Source organism: Parasteatoda tepidariorum, chromosome 5 (assembly GCF_982258835.1).
Source record: "Parasteatoda tepidariorum strain Cologne lab strain chromosome 5, Ptep-v5.0, whole genome shotgun sequence".
NCBI lineage: Eukaryota > Metazoa > Arthropoda > Arachnida > Araneae > Theridiidae > Parasteatoda > Parasteatoda tepidariorum.
This window is the reverse complement of record NC_141759.1, coordinates 1,470,144-1,488,320: the sequence shown is the minus strand read 5'-3', so window position 1 is coordinate 1,488,320 and position 18,177 is coordinate 1,470,144. Positions and strand designations below refer to the sequence as shown.

The following is an 18,177-nucleotide window of genomic DNA, read 5'->3' as shown; positions in this document are numbered from 1 at the left end:
TATTTGAAAAATTTTTGAAGCAAAATTTTAAAACAAAATTTTTGAGTGAAGTTATTAACTTAAGGCGGATGTACTCATACTAATATAGAAAATGCACGCACGTATATATTTATAATGCATGTTTTAAAACAATAAATTTGGTTTCATTCAGTTTTGCAGCAATTTTACTTCAAAAAAGTATTAAATGTTATGTTGTGTGATATATACAAAAACCAAAATCCACTTACAAAATAAATTTTTTACATTCTTATTTTTACTTATGTTGAATATTATGTATTATTTATTCCATCAGTTTTAGCGAAAAAATTTCTGGTAAACTGATAACCAAATCATATTTAATCGTATCTAATTTTATCATATGTTTGGATTGGGTATAGCTTTTCTATGTTTAAGTTTTGAGAAATTTGTATCGAATGAACTTTTTGTTATTTTATTTCAAATTCAAAAGACAAAAATTAATCAAATCTTAACTGCAGTTTAATCTATGAATGTTTTAATGTAAACATTTTAAAAAAAAAACAACAACTTATTTTTCCTCTTTACTTACAGGTGTGCTGGCTTTTTTAAAGTAAGTTAATTTCATATTCTATTTTCTAATGATTCTTTATAACTGAATGACACGAAAAATGTTATTAGGTATCAAAGAAGTTGTAGTGTATTTTAGTTTTAAGTAAGTTAATATTTTGTTTTTAGCCAGAAATATCAACCTAGTCAGTCATGATGATTGCAGTTTTAAAAAATTACAGTTACGTAATTTTAGATTCAAATGAACTTTTTCGTGATATTATGTAGAATATTACTTTTATACATAATTTTCATAATAAGGTACTCCGTAATAGTCTTAATATTCATAGAATACTTGCTCGAAATGAAGTTAAATGATAAAGTATTAGAGGTTTATATTTAAGAGAATGGAGAAAAAACGGTATCTAATGCGAGATAAGAGAGGGATTTAAAGCATTAAATCCAGTTAAATTATATGATTAAGTGAATCATTTTTGTTTTAAATGCGTTTTGATGTTTACAGTCTCGCCTTTTTCACTAGTATTTCATTTGTTTCATTTCAATTCTCTTTTTCTCTTCAATATTAATTTTCGATCCCCACCCCCCAATGTACAAACTTTTTAGACTCAAAAATTACTTTTTATGAGCTATCTTTCAGAATAAAGAATTTGAAAAGAAAATTAAGAAACACTAAGTTTTATTTACTGCGCATTAGCTGAAGAGAACCGATAAAACAAGTTTAAAATATAAAGAAAACATGGAGAAGAAAAAAAATATAATTTTGAAGAAAAAAAGATAAATTGTTCATTAATAAAATGTTTTTAAAAGTGTTTAAGAAATTATTTTTTTTTGAGAAATTAACCATAAAAAAATTATTAAAAATTCGATAATTTTAGAAATACAATTTATAAATTTAACTTCAGAATACGAGCAATTCGATTAGAAATTGTTAAGTAGCTTAAATTATTTATAGACAATTATTTTGATGCAATAAATGACATGTCATTTTAAGGTCAATACTTGTTTACAGAGATCGATTCGTAGAGCTCGAAACTATGTCTGTAAAGGAAAGAACGGTGCGACTGGAAATTGCCCGATCGACAAAGTTCACAGAAATCAGTGCAGGCACTGCAGACTCAAAAAGTGCCAAGAAGCTGGCATGAACAAAGAAGGTAACTACTATTTTTATTTGTATTTTTTACATTTCCAATAGACGTAGTTGCCTACATCCTACCTTTCCCAAATCGATTCCTAAAGAAGCATTGTTTACAGAGCACCCTATCGAATAAATTAGAAAACTTATTCCATTTGAAGACCCATGAGGAACTAACATTTAAATTAATTGGTTTTTCAATCATTCACTGTACAGTCTGTGAATGGATATGACAGACAGACATAGATCTCAACTCTACTGCATTTTTCAGGCTGGATTTTGCCATTTTTTTCCTGGTCTACTGGCTGCATAAAAATTTTCCTGGCTTTTGTAAATTTTAGAAAATTCCCTAAAATTGAGTAAGTTCCCTTAAAAAAATCCATATTGAAATAGAATTTTTGCGTAGATTCTTGCTTGCTTGAATATTTAAATAAGTGCTACGAATTCATAATGAATTCATATTTCATATTCTACGAATTCATATTAAAATTAGTTTAAAGCTTTTTTTGTTCTAAAATGCTACCTTTTTTCTAATTCAGATCTCCTTTTTTAAATTAATTAAATAATCTTTTATCTTTGATGAATTAAATGCCTATTACTCTAAATTATGAGTAAACACAATACATTACATTTAAAATTCATTTAATGTTAATCATAATTGGAAAATATTGCAGTTTTTCTATTTTGATGACTATAAAAATCCTGAAACTTCCCTATGCGTAAAATATTTAGTACATTTCGTGACAATTATCATGAAATTTTTATTATGATAAAAAAAAAAATGCACTGGATTTTTCCTATCCATGTTGACGGTTTTTTTCAGATTATTAAAATATTCAACAACTTATTCTGTTACGTTCTTCATGTTTCTATTGTTTGGATAGCACCTCGTTTAAAACGTAAATCGTATCGTGTGTGCAGCGTTCAAATACAGAGCACAGTGGGTATAGGGGATGTGGGGTGTGAAAGGACCCCCAAGATTTTTCTCAAAATTAAAATGTTCTTCTATAATATTATTATTGATATTCTGAGTCCAAACTTTGCTTAAAAAAAGAACTTTATTTTCCTTCTCATGCTTTTTTAACATGAAGAGCAAAAAAAAAAAAATAGTTTTATATAAGCCATTTACGGAAAAATGAAGAGAAAAGTATATATTCTGTCTCTAAAAAAGTGTAAAATAAATAAAGGTTCATCTACTAATGGAAACACATTTTTATCAAATTGTAGTATTTTAATTGCAGGATATCAGCTATAAAAAGAGGAAATTATTAGCACAGCAGAAAATTATTAGCAGCTAAATGTATCTAACTTTTCTAATCATTAACTTGGGCACCATATAGTTGGGTCAATGTCACCCGGACAAAAACAGATAAACTACACAAATGTTCGAATCGGGATTCGAACACGGGATCTTCCTGGGACGAGGTCCATTCTTTGACCACCCTACATTTGGACAGCTCAACTCGTCAATTTATTTTCGATTGTCTAGTCTATAGTTAACTTTCTCCCACAATGCACTGCGATTAGGTTTCGAGTTGAGGAAACATATTCGCCCTAGATTTGAGAGTTCGCGTATTGTCACAAAAAACACGTGATTTCGTTATGAAATGATTCTCAAACTTAATGAAATGCAACTCAAGGATTGCTAAATCGTCAAAAGTGAGAGTTTTATTTCTGAGAATGTTTGAGTACGCAGGTGCTGCAAATAAAGCTGAATCGTGATTTTTGGTGAAATGAAAATTTAAAGCAACTTTTATAAACAATAAGAATGGGTAATAAGAAGTGTTCAACAAAAAAAATAAAATTTAATTGGGGGAAAATACTAATGTACTTTTTGACATAACAATAAATGACAACAGATGCACAGGAAACACTTATTTATCAATTTGGACAAAGAGTTGTTTTTCCTGATTAGCAAAAAGTTTGAAATATTTTTGAGAGTGCGTATGCATGAATAGAGTTGAGTATATTTTATATATTATAACATGACAGCTAAAGAAATAAATTTAACAAAATGTATTTGTACAAGATATTGATTTTGCACAAAAACAATGTAAGAATATTGTTTTTGTAAGTTGTTTTTGAAGATAAGATACCAATATCTACTACGCACATTTATAAACCTCTTATTTCAAAAAAAAAAAAAAAAAAAAAATCTTTCAGAAATATTCTGAAGTTAAGAAAAGATTACGAATGTTGCATATCTTTTCAATTGATTTTTTAAATGAAGTGAGATTTAAAAATTTATCTATTTTATAAATAGTTCTATCGAACATACGGCTCGAATACGTTCAAACGGGTTAAATTAAATTTGTGATAGTTGCAATTTAAAAAATTGCAACTCATTTCAGTAATATTTTTGTTCAGATATGAATGTAGGTAGGTATTTTATTTACTTCGCACTAGAGCTGCACAATGGGCTATGGACGATGGTCTGGTAAACATCCCTGAATACCAATACCGCGCACTCTCGGTCCCTACGTAGACTGATCAAAGTGGTCACCCACGCGCTTACTAACTGCAGTCGTCAGTGATGCTTGACTTCGGTGTTCTACTGGGAATCGTGTCTTTACGATCAATCAAATACAGGACATGAATTATAAACATTAATCTGCGTAATTTTCATAAGATCAAAAACTTTTTAATTTCTATTATCTAATTTTTAACCAGACCGGAGTGGATCCAACTCTTGACTCCGACTAGACTTTATTCGATTTCACAGCCTTGAATAACATATGTGATTTCTTTTTTCGATCTTTCTTATAATCTGTTGAAGGCGATGGAATGTGAATGATTAAAGTATATTAAGTCCGACATCTTTGTAACCATTCTGGCGGAATAATGTTCGACATTCAAAAAAGGGTCTTCAGACTTTTGACGCCGGCGCCCTTTTCATTTCTTGCCTGAGACTTCTTCTTATGGTGAAGTGCCTTGACTCATACTGAAAGCCTTCCCCACTGAATGAGACGAAATCAAAAGCCGAAGTCGAATCGAATAAAAAAGCTTCCATCTTTTTACAGGGGGACTACTTTTAATGCTCTGTGGAGGGAGGGAGGGAGGTCTCATTTTCAAACGAAGTGCCCTTAAAAGTCTATTCGCGTTAGGGAACACAAATAATGGCAAAAAGAATCCTCTTCGAAGTTATTTAAACCGAACTATCGTTTGGGAGAGCTCATAGGATCTGAAGCATATAAGAGGGGATGGGACAACAGTTTTTGGGCCTCTCCGCCAAGCACTTTGCCCCTCCAGGTGCATCCAGGGTTAAAAAAGAAGCTCTGGTAGGGGGCCCAGGGATCCATGTCATGAGAGTTGCGCCACAAAGGCACCCTAACAGAATCATGGACAATTCTTTTACAAAATGGCTCAGTTGGGGAACAAAAACAAGCGCGTGGGATTCCGGGCATCTGCACTAATTGAAGCATCGTCAGGAACAACCCGTGGTTATGGATAGCGTGATTTTATTCTGCAAAATTCGTTCGAATGGAAGAGTGAAGTAGAACGTGATTCGGTTGCGTTTTGTCGCGGAAGGCACGCACCATTTCAAATGATTTCGACTGGATAATCCGAAACCCGTTATCTGATGTTCTCATTAAGGAGATTTTTTTTCTCCACTAAAACAGGAATTTTTTTTTTCTCTCTTTTCTTCCTGCCGCTTTGATGCAAGGATCACATTGGTTTACCAAACATTTAAAAGGCATCATCAGTTTGAAAAAGCAGCAAGCAACCTCGACATTGTTTTTACTCTTACTTTCTTAATGTTGTTCGATGAAGTGATATTTTGCTTTTCCTGTTCCGTTGTTTCGTTTTGTTGAGATTGAATTGCCCCTATTATTATTCACACATACAAAGTAGACATTCAGAAAAATCAGTTGAACATTGAATTAGATTATCTAAACTGTAAAGAATTTCAGAAACTAATTTTGACTCGACAAGAATGTTTCTGAAAATCTCAGAAAATTTCATTTAATATCATGTTTCCGATCCATTGAGAAATATTTGTTTTACTTGTAAAAGTTGGAAACTGAATCGCGTTTACGCCGATTCAGTTTCAAAATGTAGCGTAGCTACAACTATTAAATTCCAATTCAGTAGTATGGAAGACACGCTATTTTTTTGAGATACCTCTTGACGGTTGACATTATCGGTAGCTTTTCCCCGGTTCAGAGGTTTCTCAAATATTAAGTAACACTCATAAAAAACGCTTCAAAATATTAAAAAAATAAATAAATAAATAAAATAAAAATTAACTGCAAGATATTTCTGAATAATCTGAATCTTCAAAATATTTCATGAAGTACTGCGAAATATTTCTGAATATTACGGAAAGAGGTTTCCGAAATATTCAGAAACGTTTTTAAAACCTGCATGCACTGTAGCTGCCCCAGATATTCTGAAACAGTTTTGGGATTTTTTATTTTTTTATTTATTACAGTGTCATTATACGGTGCAAATTCGCTGTAGCCTCAATATGGCTTTACACGTTTGAATTGAACCATAGTTTTGTGCAATCAGGTTCAAAAGCACAATAATAGACTTCAACTTAACATCCTATTAAGGTTTCTATTATATGCTATTCAAGTTGAAGTAAATTTGAATGTAATAATGCACCCTCTGAAATTTTTAATAGTGCAAGGACCGTTCAATTCAAATATTATCTAAGCATATATTAAACAATCTCTTTTCCTTTATCCCCAAAACTAAGCGGAACCTTTTCCCAAGCTTACGTAAGTTTTTTAGAAAACGTTTTTATCTGATGAAAATTTGTTACTTACTATCATATAATATAGAGTGTGAAGTTACTTACGTTTTTTATTTCCTCCAATAGTTCAAATGAGTTAAAATTTTGTAAATTATAATTATTTAATGATTCAATTTTGTGGAGCCAGTTTCATACAGCTCTTTTAATTATAAACTGAAACCAGTAGAGTCATATAGTCATCCACACAATTTTTGATGTGTGACTGTGTTTATTTTGAAATTTTTAAAGAGAGATTGTGTTCACAATTAATTTTTTCGATGTGTGACTGTGTTTATTTTGAAATGTTTGAAGAGATACTGTGTTTCCAATTAATTTTTTCGATGTGTGACTGTGTTTATTTTGAAATGTTTGAAGAGAGATTGTGTTCACAATTAATTTTTTCGATGTGTGACTGTGTTTATTTTGAAATGTTTGAAGAGAGACTGTTTCCAATTAATTTTTTCGATGTGTGACTGTGTTTATTTTGAAATGTTTGAAGAATTTACGTTTACAGTTTTTGATGCGATTCTCTGTTCACGTCACAAATCTTTTATTTTCAGCTGTCCAACACGAGAGAGGTCCTCGCAACTCCACAAGACAGCGACATGCTGCGATGATAATTCGAGATTCCTGGAATCAGGGATCGATCTCTCCCTCCTTGTTTCATCATCAGGCATCACCTGGAGGATTTTCATTGCCTACTGATGGGAGTGGATTTTTTGCCAATCGTCCCCTTCGAGATCCCTCCTTCATTGCCAGTCCACTGTCCTCCCCGAATCTTCCATTGACCCACATGAGGCTCATGAGAATGGGCTCTACAACAGCACCCATTCTTCAACCACTGCCCCAAGTAAGAATGGCTATTATTATTTTTATTTATAATCGTCGTCGGACAACCGACCCATTTGTTTGAGTTCACGACTACTCCATAAGTAATTTAAAGTATAGAAAGTTTATGCAGACCATAAAGTTTCAAATGCTGAAATTTTTTTTTCCTTCAAAATATCAAAATGCAAATAAATTAAGAGAGGATTATTAGGCAACGAAGAAGTAATCCTGTCGTCCTTTGTTTGCATTTTGATATTTTGAAAACATATTTTCAGCATTTCTAGATTCAATTGACCTCTCTTTTCTATAAATATTAATATACCAGTTGCTGTGAAACAGAATTCGTCCTTTTCTCTCGCGGTATGACCCTCCTCTTAATGAATAGTTTTTTTTTAAAAAATAAAAATAACATTTGAATGCGAGACATTGTGTAAACACGGTTGAAGTTAAAGAAACATGTGGTATGGAAAATAAGCATAAAGAAAGAAAAAGAAAAAAAAAGCCTTATTAAAAGTATTTCTTTATTAATTTTATTGCTGGCGTTAGTATTTCAATAAAAAATGAATATTAAATCCCAAAGAAAACCGTAGTTATGATATTCAACCTGAAGATTTTCTTTCTTTAAATGTTCATAAAGTTTCTTTTTTATTCAATGCCCTCATTAAAAAAAATCATTAAGGAACTCATCGATGCATAGATAATATTGAGTTTAATTATATTTTGCTGTAATTATAGAGCCTTGTCGTTTTTGCGTTTCATGGACAGTTAAAATCCTTAAAATTCCCTAAGCTTAAAAAAAAAAAAAAGAAAAAAAAATAATAATAATAATAAGTTAGATTTTACGCATTAGCATGCATTCATAAGTGAAATCTACTGAATTTTTCCCCATACATGGTTTGATTACGTTGAAAGAAAAAAAAAACTGAATGTTTTATACTATTCTACGTACTAAATAAGGAAAAAAATCGGAATTTTTAAAAATTTTTCTTCTTTAATTTCATTAATGTTTAGTTAAAAATAATTAATTTCAGTCTGTCATGAACACGGTATATAGTGAGCACACGTTTGTTGTGAACATTTTAAGTGTCTGAACAGTTATTTTACTAATGTTATTTCATGCACTTGTATTGAACAACTATTGAATATGTACAGAAAAATGTAAAGAAATTTTTAGTCGATGTCATTAGTTCAAAAGATAACTTTTAATTGAAAATGAAGTCATTATAAAGTCACATAAATGTAATACCAAAAAGAAGAGAGCGAAATGGCTACACAGAAACTTCTGATCGCAACTCTCTTGAAAAAGGACGAAAACAGAAAAAGATAAACACCTTAAAAAATTCTGAAAATGAGAAACATTTTTCAAAATGAATGTCTAAAAAATTCGTTATCCACTTCGCTTGAGAATATTTTGAATGTTTTTTACCGTTCCGATAAAAAAAAATAATTTCGTAATAGAAGAAATGAAAGAAATGAACGGTAAGGTAAGTTCTTTTACAATAATAACTCTAAATATTTAATTAATTAATATTTTATGAAGCGAATTATGTACTATTACAATGAATACTTTAAACAGTACTACAACAAAATGTTAACAAAAAATTCTTTTTCAAAGATTTTGGATAGAGTGAAGCATCGTTTACAGAGGATTTATTGCATAAATGGTCCGACCCTATATTAGAAATGATTGTTCCTCAAACGATAATTGGAAAACACTAAACGATCATTTTCTTATTACATATTTTAATAGATAAAACAGTATTTAAATCGTCATATTAATAAATTCTTATTTAAAAAGTTCTTTTTTTTAATTTTTAGTATCACTCCTACGCTACTTACGCCACTGCTTTTGCGGGGAGAAATAACGTTTCACCTAAAGCGGAAGCTGATGCAGCTGAATTAGCCGCCCAAGTTCTGATCTGGAATCGGAGCTTAGTAAGAGGCGTACCCGAGTTCATGACTCTACCAATAAGAGATCAGGTAGGTGTGGCCTTTATAACAGAGAAAAAAGTTTTGCTTTTTCATTAAAGGAAAACTGAATATTAAAAAAAAAAAACAATTATGTGATTTGTTATTCTTTCTTTTTTTTGAATTCATAATTTTATATTTTTAGTTTCATAAAGTACAAATTAAAAAGAAGTACAGAAAATAATAAAAAAATTTTAAAATTTAGTTTTTCATGTCGATAATATAATAATAATGTTTTTCGCGGCATGTTGCATGCATTTAGCATATCTGCCAGTTTTTTTAACTTTAAGAAAAGAAGGAAATAAAATTAATTAAACACTCAAAATTAGAACTACGTTCTAAATAATAATAATTTTATTATTATAGGACCGAAAACGCTAAGTATACATCATTCTTTTTTTTAAAAAAAGTTAGAGTAATTTTCGGTGGTGAGACGTTTATAGAGAAACTAACGCGCCTAAGTTCCATTTAGTTTGTTTACGTCTAAAATAAGGTTAAAATTCTGATTGGCTTTAAAAAGGCGATAGATTTTGCTTTCCCATTTACGAAACTGGCATTGTCAGCTGAGTTCCAATCTAAATGTAATATTCCAGCGAATCGGAAAGCGGTAGAACTTTTGATGAGCGCTCTATTAAACCCTAAAAAATGACAATGCATTATGAAGTGTAAAGAAAACGATAAAAATTTTGTATAACAAGAAGCACACGTTAAGTTTAGAATTCTGTAACTAGTCGGAAAGTGATCAACATTTGGATGGGTGATACATTTCTTTTGGCGATACATGAACGATGAATTATGCTTGTAACATGTGGAACTAAAACTTGTAGTGTCACCAAGCTCTACAGGTAGAAGATAAAGCATATGGAGCGGTAGTCGAAATGTGAGTACTATAGCTAGTCGGAAAGCATTCGAAATTTCAATTCAATTCGAAATTTCAATCACTCTCACAGACGCGAAAACTTATTAAAAGAATAGTAAAAGTATTTCTAACGTATGAAACATGTAGTCTACTTAAAGTGTGAGTAGTTCTTTTTTCTTCTGATTTATACATATTATTAATTTATGTTTAGGAAATTCTTCTGGAAGAAGCATCGAGTGAATTGTTTGTTCTTTCAGCAGCCCAATGCAATCTGCCAGTCGATGAAGAATTCTTACGCTGTGCAACAGGTAAGGAGCAGGAAAAAGAAAATTCCATAATCACACATTTTTATCACTCGCCAAAACATCTTCTTTCCAGCGAAGAACTTATTTGCTGATATGCATAAAGAGGGTGTTTCATTTTTAAAGCTACACATACGGAAACATTATCAAAATATACACATTTCCCGGACCACTAAAACAAAACAAAAAAACAATAAAATATAACTTATCTAGTTGTATATTGTTAACGATACACTGTAAAAAATCTCGGTTAATGTTTATCCAATACTTGGTGCAAAGTTTGCTAATTGCACCATAAATAGGATAAATCAAAAATTATTTTATCTAGGTTGCACCATAAATTGGAAAATATGATCAAGAAATGCGTTTATGGCGCAATCGATTGCACCAAACTTTCGTACTATGACAGGCACGTGACCGATGACTTATTACGTAGTTGTTGACAAGATGGACGACTTGGTTGTTGAATCTTGATATCATCTCATGCAAGTTGTCTTTGAAATTGTCCATTTCTTTTGAAGGTAAGTAAACTTTTCTTAATTATTTGCATTAATTACAGTTCATTTCTTTAATATCAACTTTAAAAATTTTGTTGTCTGTTCCGAAAGTGTTAGCTTCAAATTTCTTATAGGAAACTGTTTCGTTGTATGAATAATTAAATATTTTAAAATCTATATTAGCTCTTTTTCAGTAAATAAGGAGATATAACGATTTTATGTGCACAGAAAGTGCATTTACAGTTTATTTGGCTAAAGGAGCATAGCTTTCCGCCTAATTCACTGCCGGTGAAAATTTTCTAGGTTCGTGTTTTTATTTCATTCTACCGATCAAAAAAATTCGTATGTGCTTTCTGTTAGGATTAAAACTTTTTATCAATATCTCTGCTTTTGTTTTAATTTTCATGTTCTATTTTGCTCTTTTTCGTTTGTAATGTCACATAATTACACGAATTTTGGTCTATACATTCTAAAGTGCTTCTGTTGTAAAATTTTCAATGCGAATTATTCACCTCAAATTAATACTAACCGTTGTCATGGAAACTAGATTTCTCTTTACGTTCTCTGAGCGCACGAGGTAGGAGAGAAACTTAGTGGGTAATATTGGCGCTAAAGAAAACAAAGCGATATTTTTTTTTAATTCGCCAATAATACCTTACTGAAATTTAGAACAAAACACCGACAAGAATAAGATTTGTTTTAGAACATTTAGAAATTAACTGATTTCTTATTAGAATTTTTTCTTAAAATATATTTTATTATTAATATTTTTTAACTAAGAGAAAATTTTTTTCAATGAAACAAAGTATTGTATTTAAAAAGATAATAAATATATCTTTTGTATTAAATACATATAAAAAAATACTTTGATACTCATAGATACTCTGCTTTAGATACTTATTTTTTGATGTTTTTTTAATTTTTACTTATTTATTTTATTTTGTGTAGCTTTAAATATATTAATTTAGCCCACATTTGTGTTTTGCGGGTGAGGGGAAGGATAATATAACCATGAAATTGAACGTTTTCATTGATCCTCAAAAATGTCATGCGTATTCTTTATAATATTCACAGTTGTTTTTTGTTTTTTTTAAATAATTTTTTTTTTGAAAAGTTTCATTTTAATTACAAAAGTGAAATTTTTTTATTCTGAAATATATGTGCTTCTATGAAACAAAAGACCTTTAGTTAAAAAGGCAACCCTCACAAACAATATACATGTGGAGTTTTAATACTATCCACATGACTACTGCTTGTGCGTTAATCGCCAGCCAGATTCCACCCTCTTAGACTCAACACGAACTCTTTTATCTATACAAGTGATGATCAATTTGTTCATTTATTATTTTAACTGTTTACAGTTCCTTCAGTAAATTTTTTACTGTGGCGCTCTGCATAAAATTCAATTCACAATTTCTCAAGTGGAGAAATTCTATTTTGGTGTTTTAGCGCATTTTAACAAAAATAATAATAATAATATTTTAAAATATCAATATCTTTCATTCCTTTCCGTAATCTTTGTGGGTAAAAGGAGGCTTAAGATAAAAATCCCCCCCCCCTGTATAAATAGTTGGTCTCGAAATTTTTGTTTTTTAAGGTAGTGAAATGTTTTAAAAATTTTTTACACGAGGACTACAATTTCTCAATTTTCTTTATATTGTATTTTAAGAATAGTAATTAAAATATGACTTTCTTTGATTTATCTTTCTATGTTTTAAAAAAGTAAGGATTCAAATTTTGTTTCTTCTGTACATTTTATTAGCATAAATTACATTATTTTTAATCTTCTTTCATTAGCATAAAGATACCAACAACTTCAATGATTTTAATTGAGAAAGAGACACAGGAAAAAATATTGTTATATCCAGTGCCGAACCAATTGATTCTGCCAAAATCACCAGAATTCCAGAAGGTTATAAGCAGTTTTTTCACACTTGAAAAGTGCTAGTTTCAAGAACAGCTTACAAACAAGGAATGTGTATAGTTTCAAGTTTTGAGAATGAAGAACCTGTGCTTGGAAAAACAATTATTCTTTCGTAAATAGGCTCCAAAATTTTTTTGTGTGTAATCTTTTTAAAACTTGTTGTGTTTTTTACAATCAACTAAAAAATGTGATATAGTTAAAGTAATACAACACCAGAAAATCTATAATCATGAATATGTAATAAAAATATTGTTTTTTCTCAAATACTCACCATCATTTACTAATTTATAAAAAGAAATTACAGTATTTTTTTTCAAACTGTGGGAAATTTTACTCTTTTTATCAAGTAGTAAATTATGCTTGTAAAAAAGTAATTTAGCTATATTGTAGATTTTAATTCAGATGAGGCAGAATATGCCAAGAAATTTAGTATCTTATTAAAATATAGAAAATTATTTTCAGATGATCCTAAATTTCAAAACTCTAAGCATTGAGGCATAACATAATTTTTATTTTAAATTACTGTAAATTTAAAATAAGTTTGAATTGAATGCACTCTCTTAGTAACAAAAACATACTATCGATCATATTTCTGAGTGAATATTTTGTATTTTTTTTTAATGAATGCTGTGATATGTATAAAAAGTATAATATATTTAAATTTTAAGATTTTGCTTAAAAATTATTACATTCTGTCTATGTATACAAATATCAAAGTGATTGTAAATGAATAAATTATGTTTAAATATTGATCTGTATATTTTTTGCTAATATTTCCAAGTTATTTCATTATTTTTACATTTCTTAATTTACTTCAAATTTAATATTTCCATACTCCAATGTAATTAATATTGGAATGTTTCCTTAATTAGAGATTGGGGGTTGACCAATACAATATTCGTCTACTTTTTTATATAAATTTTTACTTGTGAAAGTAATATTTTCATTTTTAAATAATAAAATAATTTCAAAATACACAGTAATAAGAATTTGATTCAGCCTAAAATTAAAATTCTTTTTATTTACATGCGGTATTAACTCTATAGCATCGGTTCGTGCTTTAAATGAAATGTAAAAAATGACTAAATTTTACATATATCAATTTGAAGAAAGAAAAAGTTTTCATATGAACGAAAATATTTTTAAAGCGCCAAAAAGCAGATAAAGTTAGCATCATTAATAAATATTTATAAAAAAAAGAGAAGATAATTTAAATCAAATTATAATTTAATTATTTAAATATATAAAAATTCAGGAGGCTATTTTTATTTTAGATGTATTATTTAATATATATATATTATTTAATATATATATATATATATATATATATATATATATATATATATATATATATATATATATATATATATATATATATATATATATATATATATATATATATATATATTACATAACACATCTAAAATAAAAATAGTTTTATTAATTTTTATAGATTTAAATAATTTAATTATAATTTGATTTAAATTATATCTTCTTTTTTCAATAAATATTTATTAATGATGCTAACTTTATCTGCTTTTCACCGCTTTAAAAATATTTAATAATGGTGCAACCTTCCTCGCTTTTTAGTTCCCTTCAAAACACTTATTTTTCGTGCAACCTTTCGCCGCTTTTAGGCTCTTTCAAAATTCCGATTTTTGGTGCAACCTTCTCTCGTTGTTTGGAACTAGTGAAAGCACCACTGAGCACAAACAAAACTGAGCACAACTTTATGTAGCCAGCAAATGAATACCAATATTTGGTGCCGCATAGCTCGAAATTTTTTACAGTGTACTATTAAGTAATTCTCCAATTGAAATTCTATTTCATCTTATATTTATTTTTATTTTGAAACAATCAGAATCTGTTTTTAAAAAAAATATTTCTTGGGGAGGTTGCGCCGGTTTAATTAGTATCAAGAATGTCCAAAATTTGCCCTTTTTGGTTAGAAAAATTAATTTTAGAGCATTTATAATTTTTTTCCCCAAATCAATTTTGATCATACTTGTAACTAAAAAGAATTATAAATGGACTCTTTTACCGCGAATTAAATTGAGCTAAATGGTTGTCAGGTCTGTATGTGTATCACCTTTTGAGGACTGTCTTCCAGCATTCAAATCCTATGAATAAGTAAAATGTTTAGGAAACTATATTTTTTTTCATTGGATCGCCTAAACAAATTTCTCCTTCATTTGTGTCTAGGTCTGAGTGAGGATTGTGAGATGACTCCTGAACGAGAGAGTGCAATCAAGTCTTCGATGATCGCCTTTCAGAGAATCATGTCTCAGATCAAAGAGCTCAATCTGGATGCTTATGAGTATCATTACCTGAGGCTCATCACGCTTTTCAAGAAAGGTAACTACTTTTTGCCTTACTCGCTATTATACCTCCCTAAAGAATGGTCTGGTGTTTTTAAAAGGAAAAAAAATTGCTAATTAAAAATATAAGTGCATTTCAACTAAAAATCGCTACTTTGGCGTAATATTTTGTCAAATATTGTCTTTTTGGAATCTTTTTTCTGTCGAGAAAAATATATTAGCTAAAGTTTCAGTGCTTTACATTTGAGGCAAAGCTATACTTTTAAATGTACTCTCTAGCCGTGAAGAATTATTTTAGCTTTAGGACGGACATAAAACTTAAATATTTTAAAAGTCACTTTTTTTTAAAAAATCGCCAATGAAAATTTTCAAAACGGTCTTAAATTTCACGCAACAAGGGCTTTTCTTCAAAGTGATACCTTGCGCCATTTTCATAATGAGCATAGAGGGCGCTGGAAAATTTAAACCTAACGTGTATGAATAAGTATTGCAAACTCATAACGGTTATAAAAAAAAGCATATTATTCACTAAAAAGCACTGCTTCATGTGTTGAAAGAGAACTTCGAAAAACAACCTCAACAATCGTTTTTTATTTTTTTTTATACATTAGAGATGGTGTTCCCAATGGATCGCTCTTAATAGATACAGGTCGTGTTGAAATGATCACCCTGAATTGCCTATCTTTAGAATCTTTGTAAACAATGAGATAAAAAAAATTTCACATTAAGAATCTCAAAATAATTATGCCAGCGAGAAAGAATCAAAACATGTTATTGAAATCAATCGCATCCCTAAGTATTAAAATCAGTTTATTGCCAGACGAAACTCTGTGAATATTCTCTACCGTATATCTTTATAATAATATTCTTTATCTCCTTCTGTAATAAAGCATGTTTTGATCTTTTCGGTACTAAACTTTTCACAAGCTTGGTGGTGATTTTATTTTCCCTCACCTAAATATTAATTGACCACCTCTGATATATTTACTTTTTTACTTAAAACACCTTGCAGACATTAAAAAAAAGTAACAAATAAATGGAAAGTATAATCTCTGTCAAATATTTATTTTTGGAATTCTTATCAAAAACGAGGTTAGCAAAACCTACAAATTAAAGCTCGAAATGAATGCTTACGTATATGAAAATAAAATAAAAGCATTGGCGAAAATCACAATTCAGTGTAAGTTACTTAAATCAGTTTATGTGTCCGATAAAACGGAAAGATGTTAATAACTCCGTTAAAACAATTAACAGAAACTTTGTATGAGGATAATTGGGTATAATGAGAAAAAACCACAATCTTTCAAAACAGCTGATTCTATCCGTATAATCCGGTATATCCTCTTCGTTTTTATTTGGAATAACACATTGGAAGGTGGGACGGAAAATCTTTAACTAATATTTGGTGCAAACTTTCTCATTGTCCCAAAGTTTATTTAATTGAAAGATTATTTTACTTTAATTACACCATAAATTGTGAAATATGATCGAGAAATACTTCCATGGTGCAACTGACTACACCAAAATTTGGTTGAAGACTTAAAGCTTTTACGGTGACTGTAAATTGAATGATATTTGTTTAGGATGCCACGTTTTCTTAAGAACTCGGTCTCGTTGCATCGAGACGATTCATGCATGTTGCTTCAAGTTTCTAGATTCGTGAATGTTTTAATTTCAGTAATTAATGTTCATTTATGTTGCCTTTTTTTTAATTTTGTTGGCCGTATAAAGTGGTTAGAGGTATGTCATAAAATAACCTTCGGTAAATAGCAACCTTGGCCTGTATTTGGGCACTTTAGAAATACCTAATAATGGGGCAACCTTCCTCTGTTTTTATAAAAGAAAAAAAAAAAATAATTTAAAATTTGTAAATGAAAAAAAAAATGTTTCTTAAAAACACCTATTTTTGGTGCAACCTTCTATTAACATTCAGAGCTTGTGACAATACCAAAATGTGGTAAAATTGAGCTCCATTTTATGTAGCCAGCAAATGAATACCAATTTAAACAAAGTTTAAGAAATTTAGTCACGTAAAAATATATTAAATTACGAAGAAATGCAGATGATATAACGATCTTGTCGACAAAATGACCCTGTCGACAGAATCACTTGTTGACGAAACGACCCTGTCGACGAATTGACCTCTCAACGAAATGACTCTGTCGATTAAATGATCTTGTCCACAAAATGGCAGATCAATGATGGGTGCAACGTGGTTCGCAATTTTTAACAGTGCAGGTTATCGTTACAAAACTTGACGATATTTCTTTTCTTTTTTTTAATTCTAGATTTTCCAGGAGCTCCCCCTTCCATTAAAGACCTCAAAGAAGGAAGCACTGTAGCAGCGGTTCACGATCACGTGCAGGTGATCCTGATGCGACATTTAGAGCTCTACTATCCCAACCAGCAACTGAGGGTGGTTCGGATGCACCAAATACCGGCCTGCCTCCGCACCATCACCAGCGATCAAATCCACAAACTCTTCTTCAGCAAAACAGTCGGACTGGTGAGGCTGGAGAAAATGTTTAAAGACATCTGCATGTCGAATGAACTGTCACTGCGACAGCCAAGTAGCTGATCTCTCTCATTCTCAGAACACTTTCTTCCATCCTAGTCATTTTATTTTGAGCACAAATTATAATTTCGAAATGAGTTTCTGAACGGGACTCTAAGGAAAGGGAAGAAGAAAAAAACATTTCATTTATAGCTGCATTTCGGGAAGAGTAAAATAAGCTTTTACAGTTCTTCATTCACAATTATTCATCTCTTTTTACTTTTTCTCTTATGAAGAGAAAAACCAAAAGCAATCTATATGAGTGGCATAACAGTTAAAATAAATATCTGTCTTTAATCTTCCTGAAAACAAGCTATTATGAAATGATCTTCTTATCAGTTTTTCTTCCTTTCCATCTTTTTATATATACAGTGAAACCTCCAGGAAAGACCACCTCTGTGTAGTGACCTCCTCTAATGACGACCACTTTTGGGAGGGATGGAATTTTTTTCTTAGGCTTTGTCTTGAAGTAAACCCTTAGAAGAGACCCTCGAAACCTCCCCCAGCGACCCGGAAAATCCACACCAGATTA

The 18,177-nt window shown here is 30.1% G+C and overlaps 1 protein-coding gene across 1 annotated transcript in view; it reads left to right on the top strand.

Annotated features, from left to right (window-relative positions):
- LOC107444665 (nuclear receptor subfamily 2 group E member 1) overlaps positions 1 to 17,958 on the top strand; it is a 29,861-nt gene extending 11,903 nt beyond the window's left edge. Inside the window, exons 3-9 of the mRNA XM_016058877.5 lie at positions 550 to 568; positions 1,535 to 1,676; positions 6,956 to 7,245; positions 9,042 to 9,203; positions 10,262 to 10,358; positions 14,976 to 15,128; positions 17,380 to 17,958. Coding sequence (XP_015914363.3) covers positions 550 to 568; positions 1,535 to 1,676; positions 6,956 to 7,245; positions 9,042 to 9,203; positions 10,262 to 10,358; positions 14,976 to 15,128; positions 17,380 to 17,669 — 1,153 coding nt within the window. The 3' untranslated portion in view covers positions 17,670 to 17,958. The remainder of the gene's footprint in view (positions 1 to 549; positions 569 to 1,534; positions 1,677 to 6,955; positions 7,246 to 9,041; positions 9,204 to 10,261; positions 10,359 to 14,975; positions 15,129 to 17,379) is intronic.
- The last annotated feature ends 219 nt before the right edge of the window (positions 17,959 to 18,177 follow it).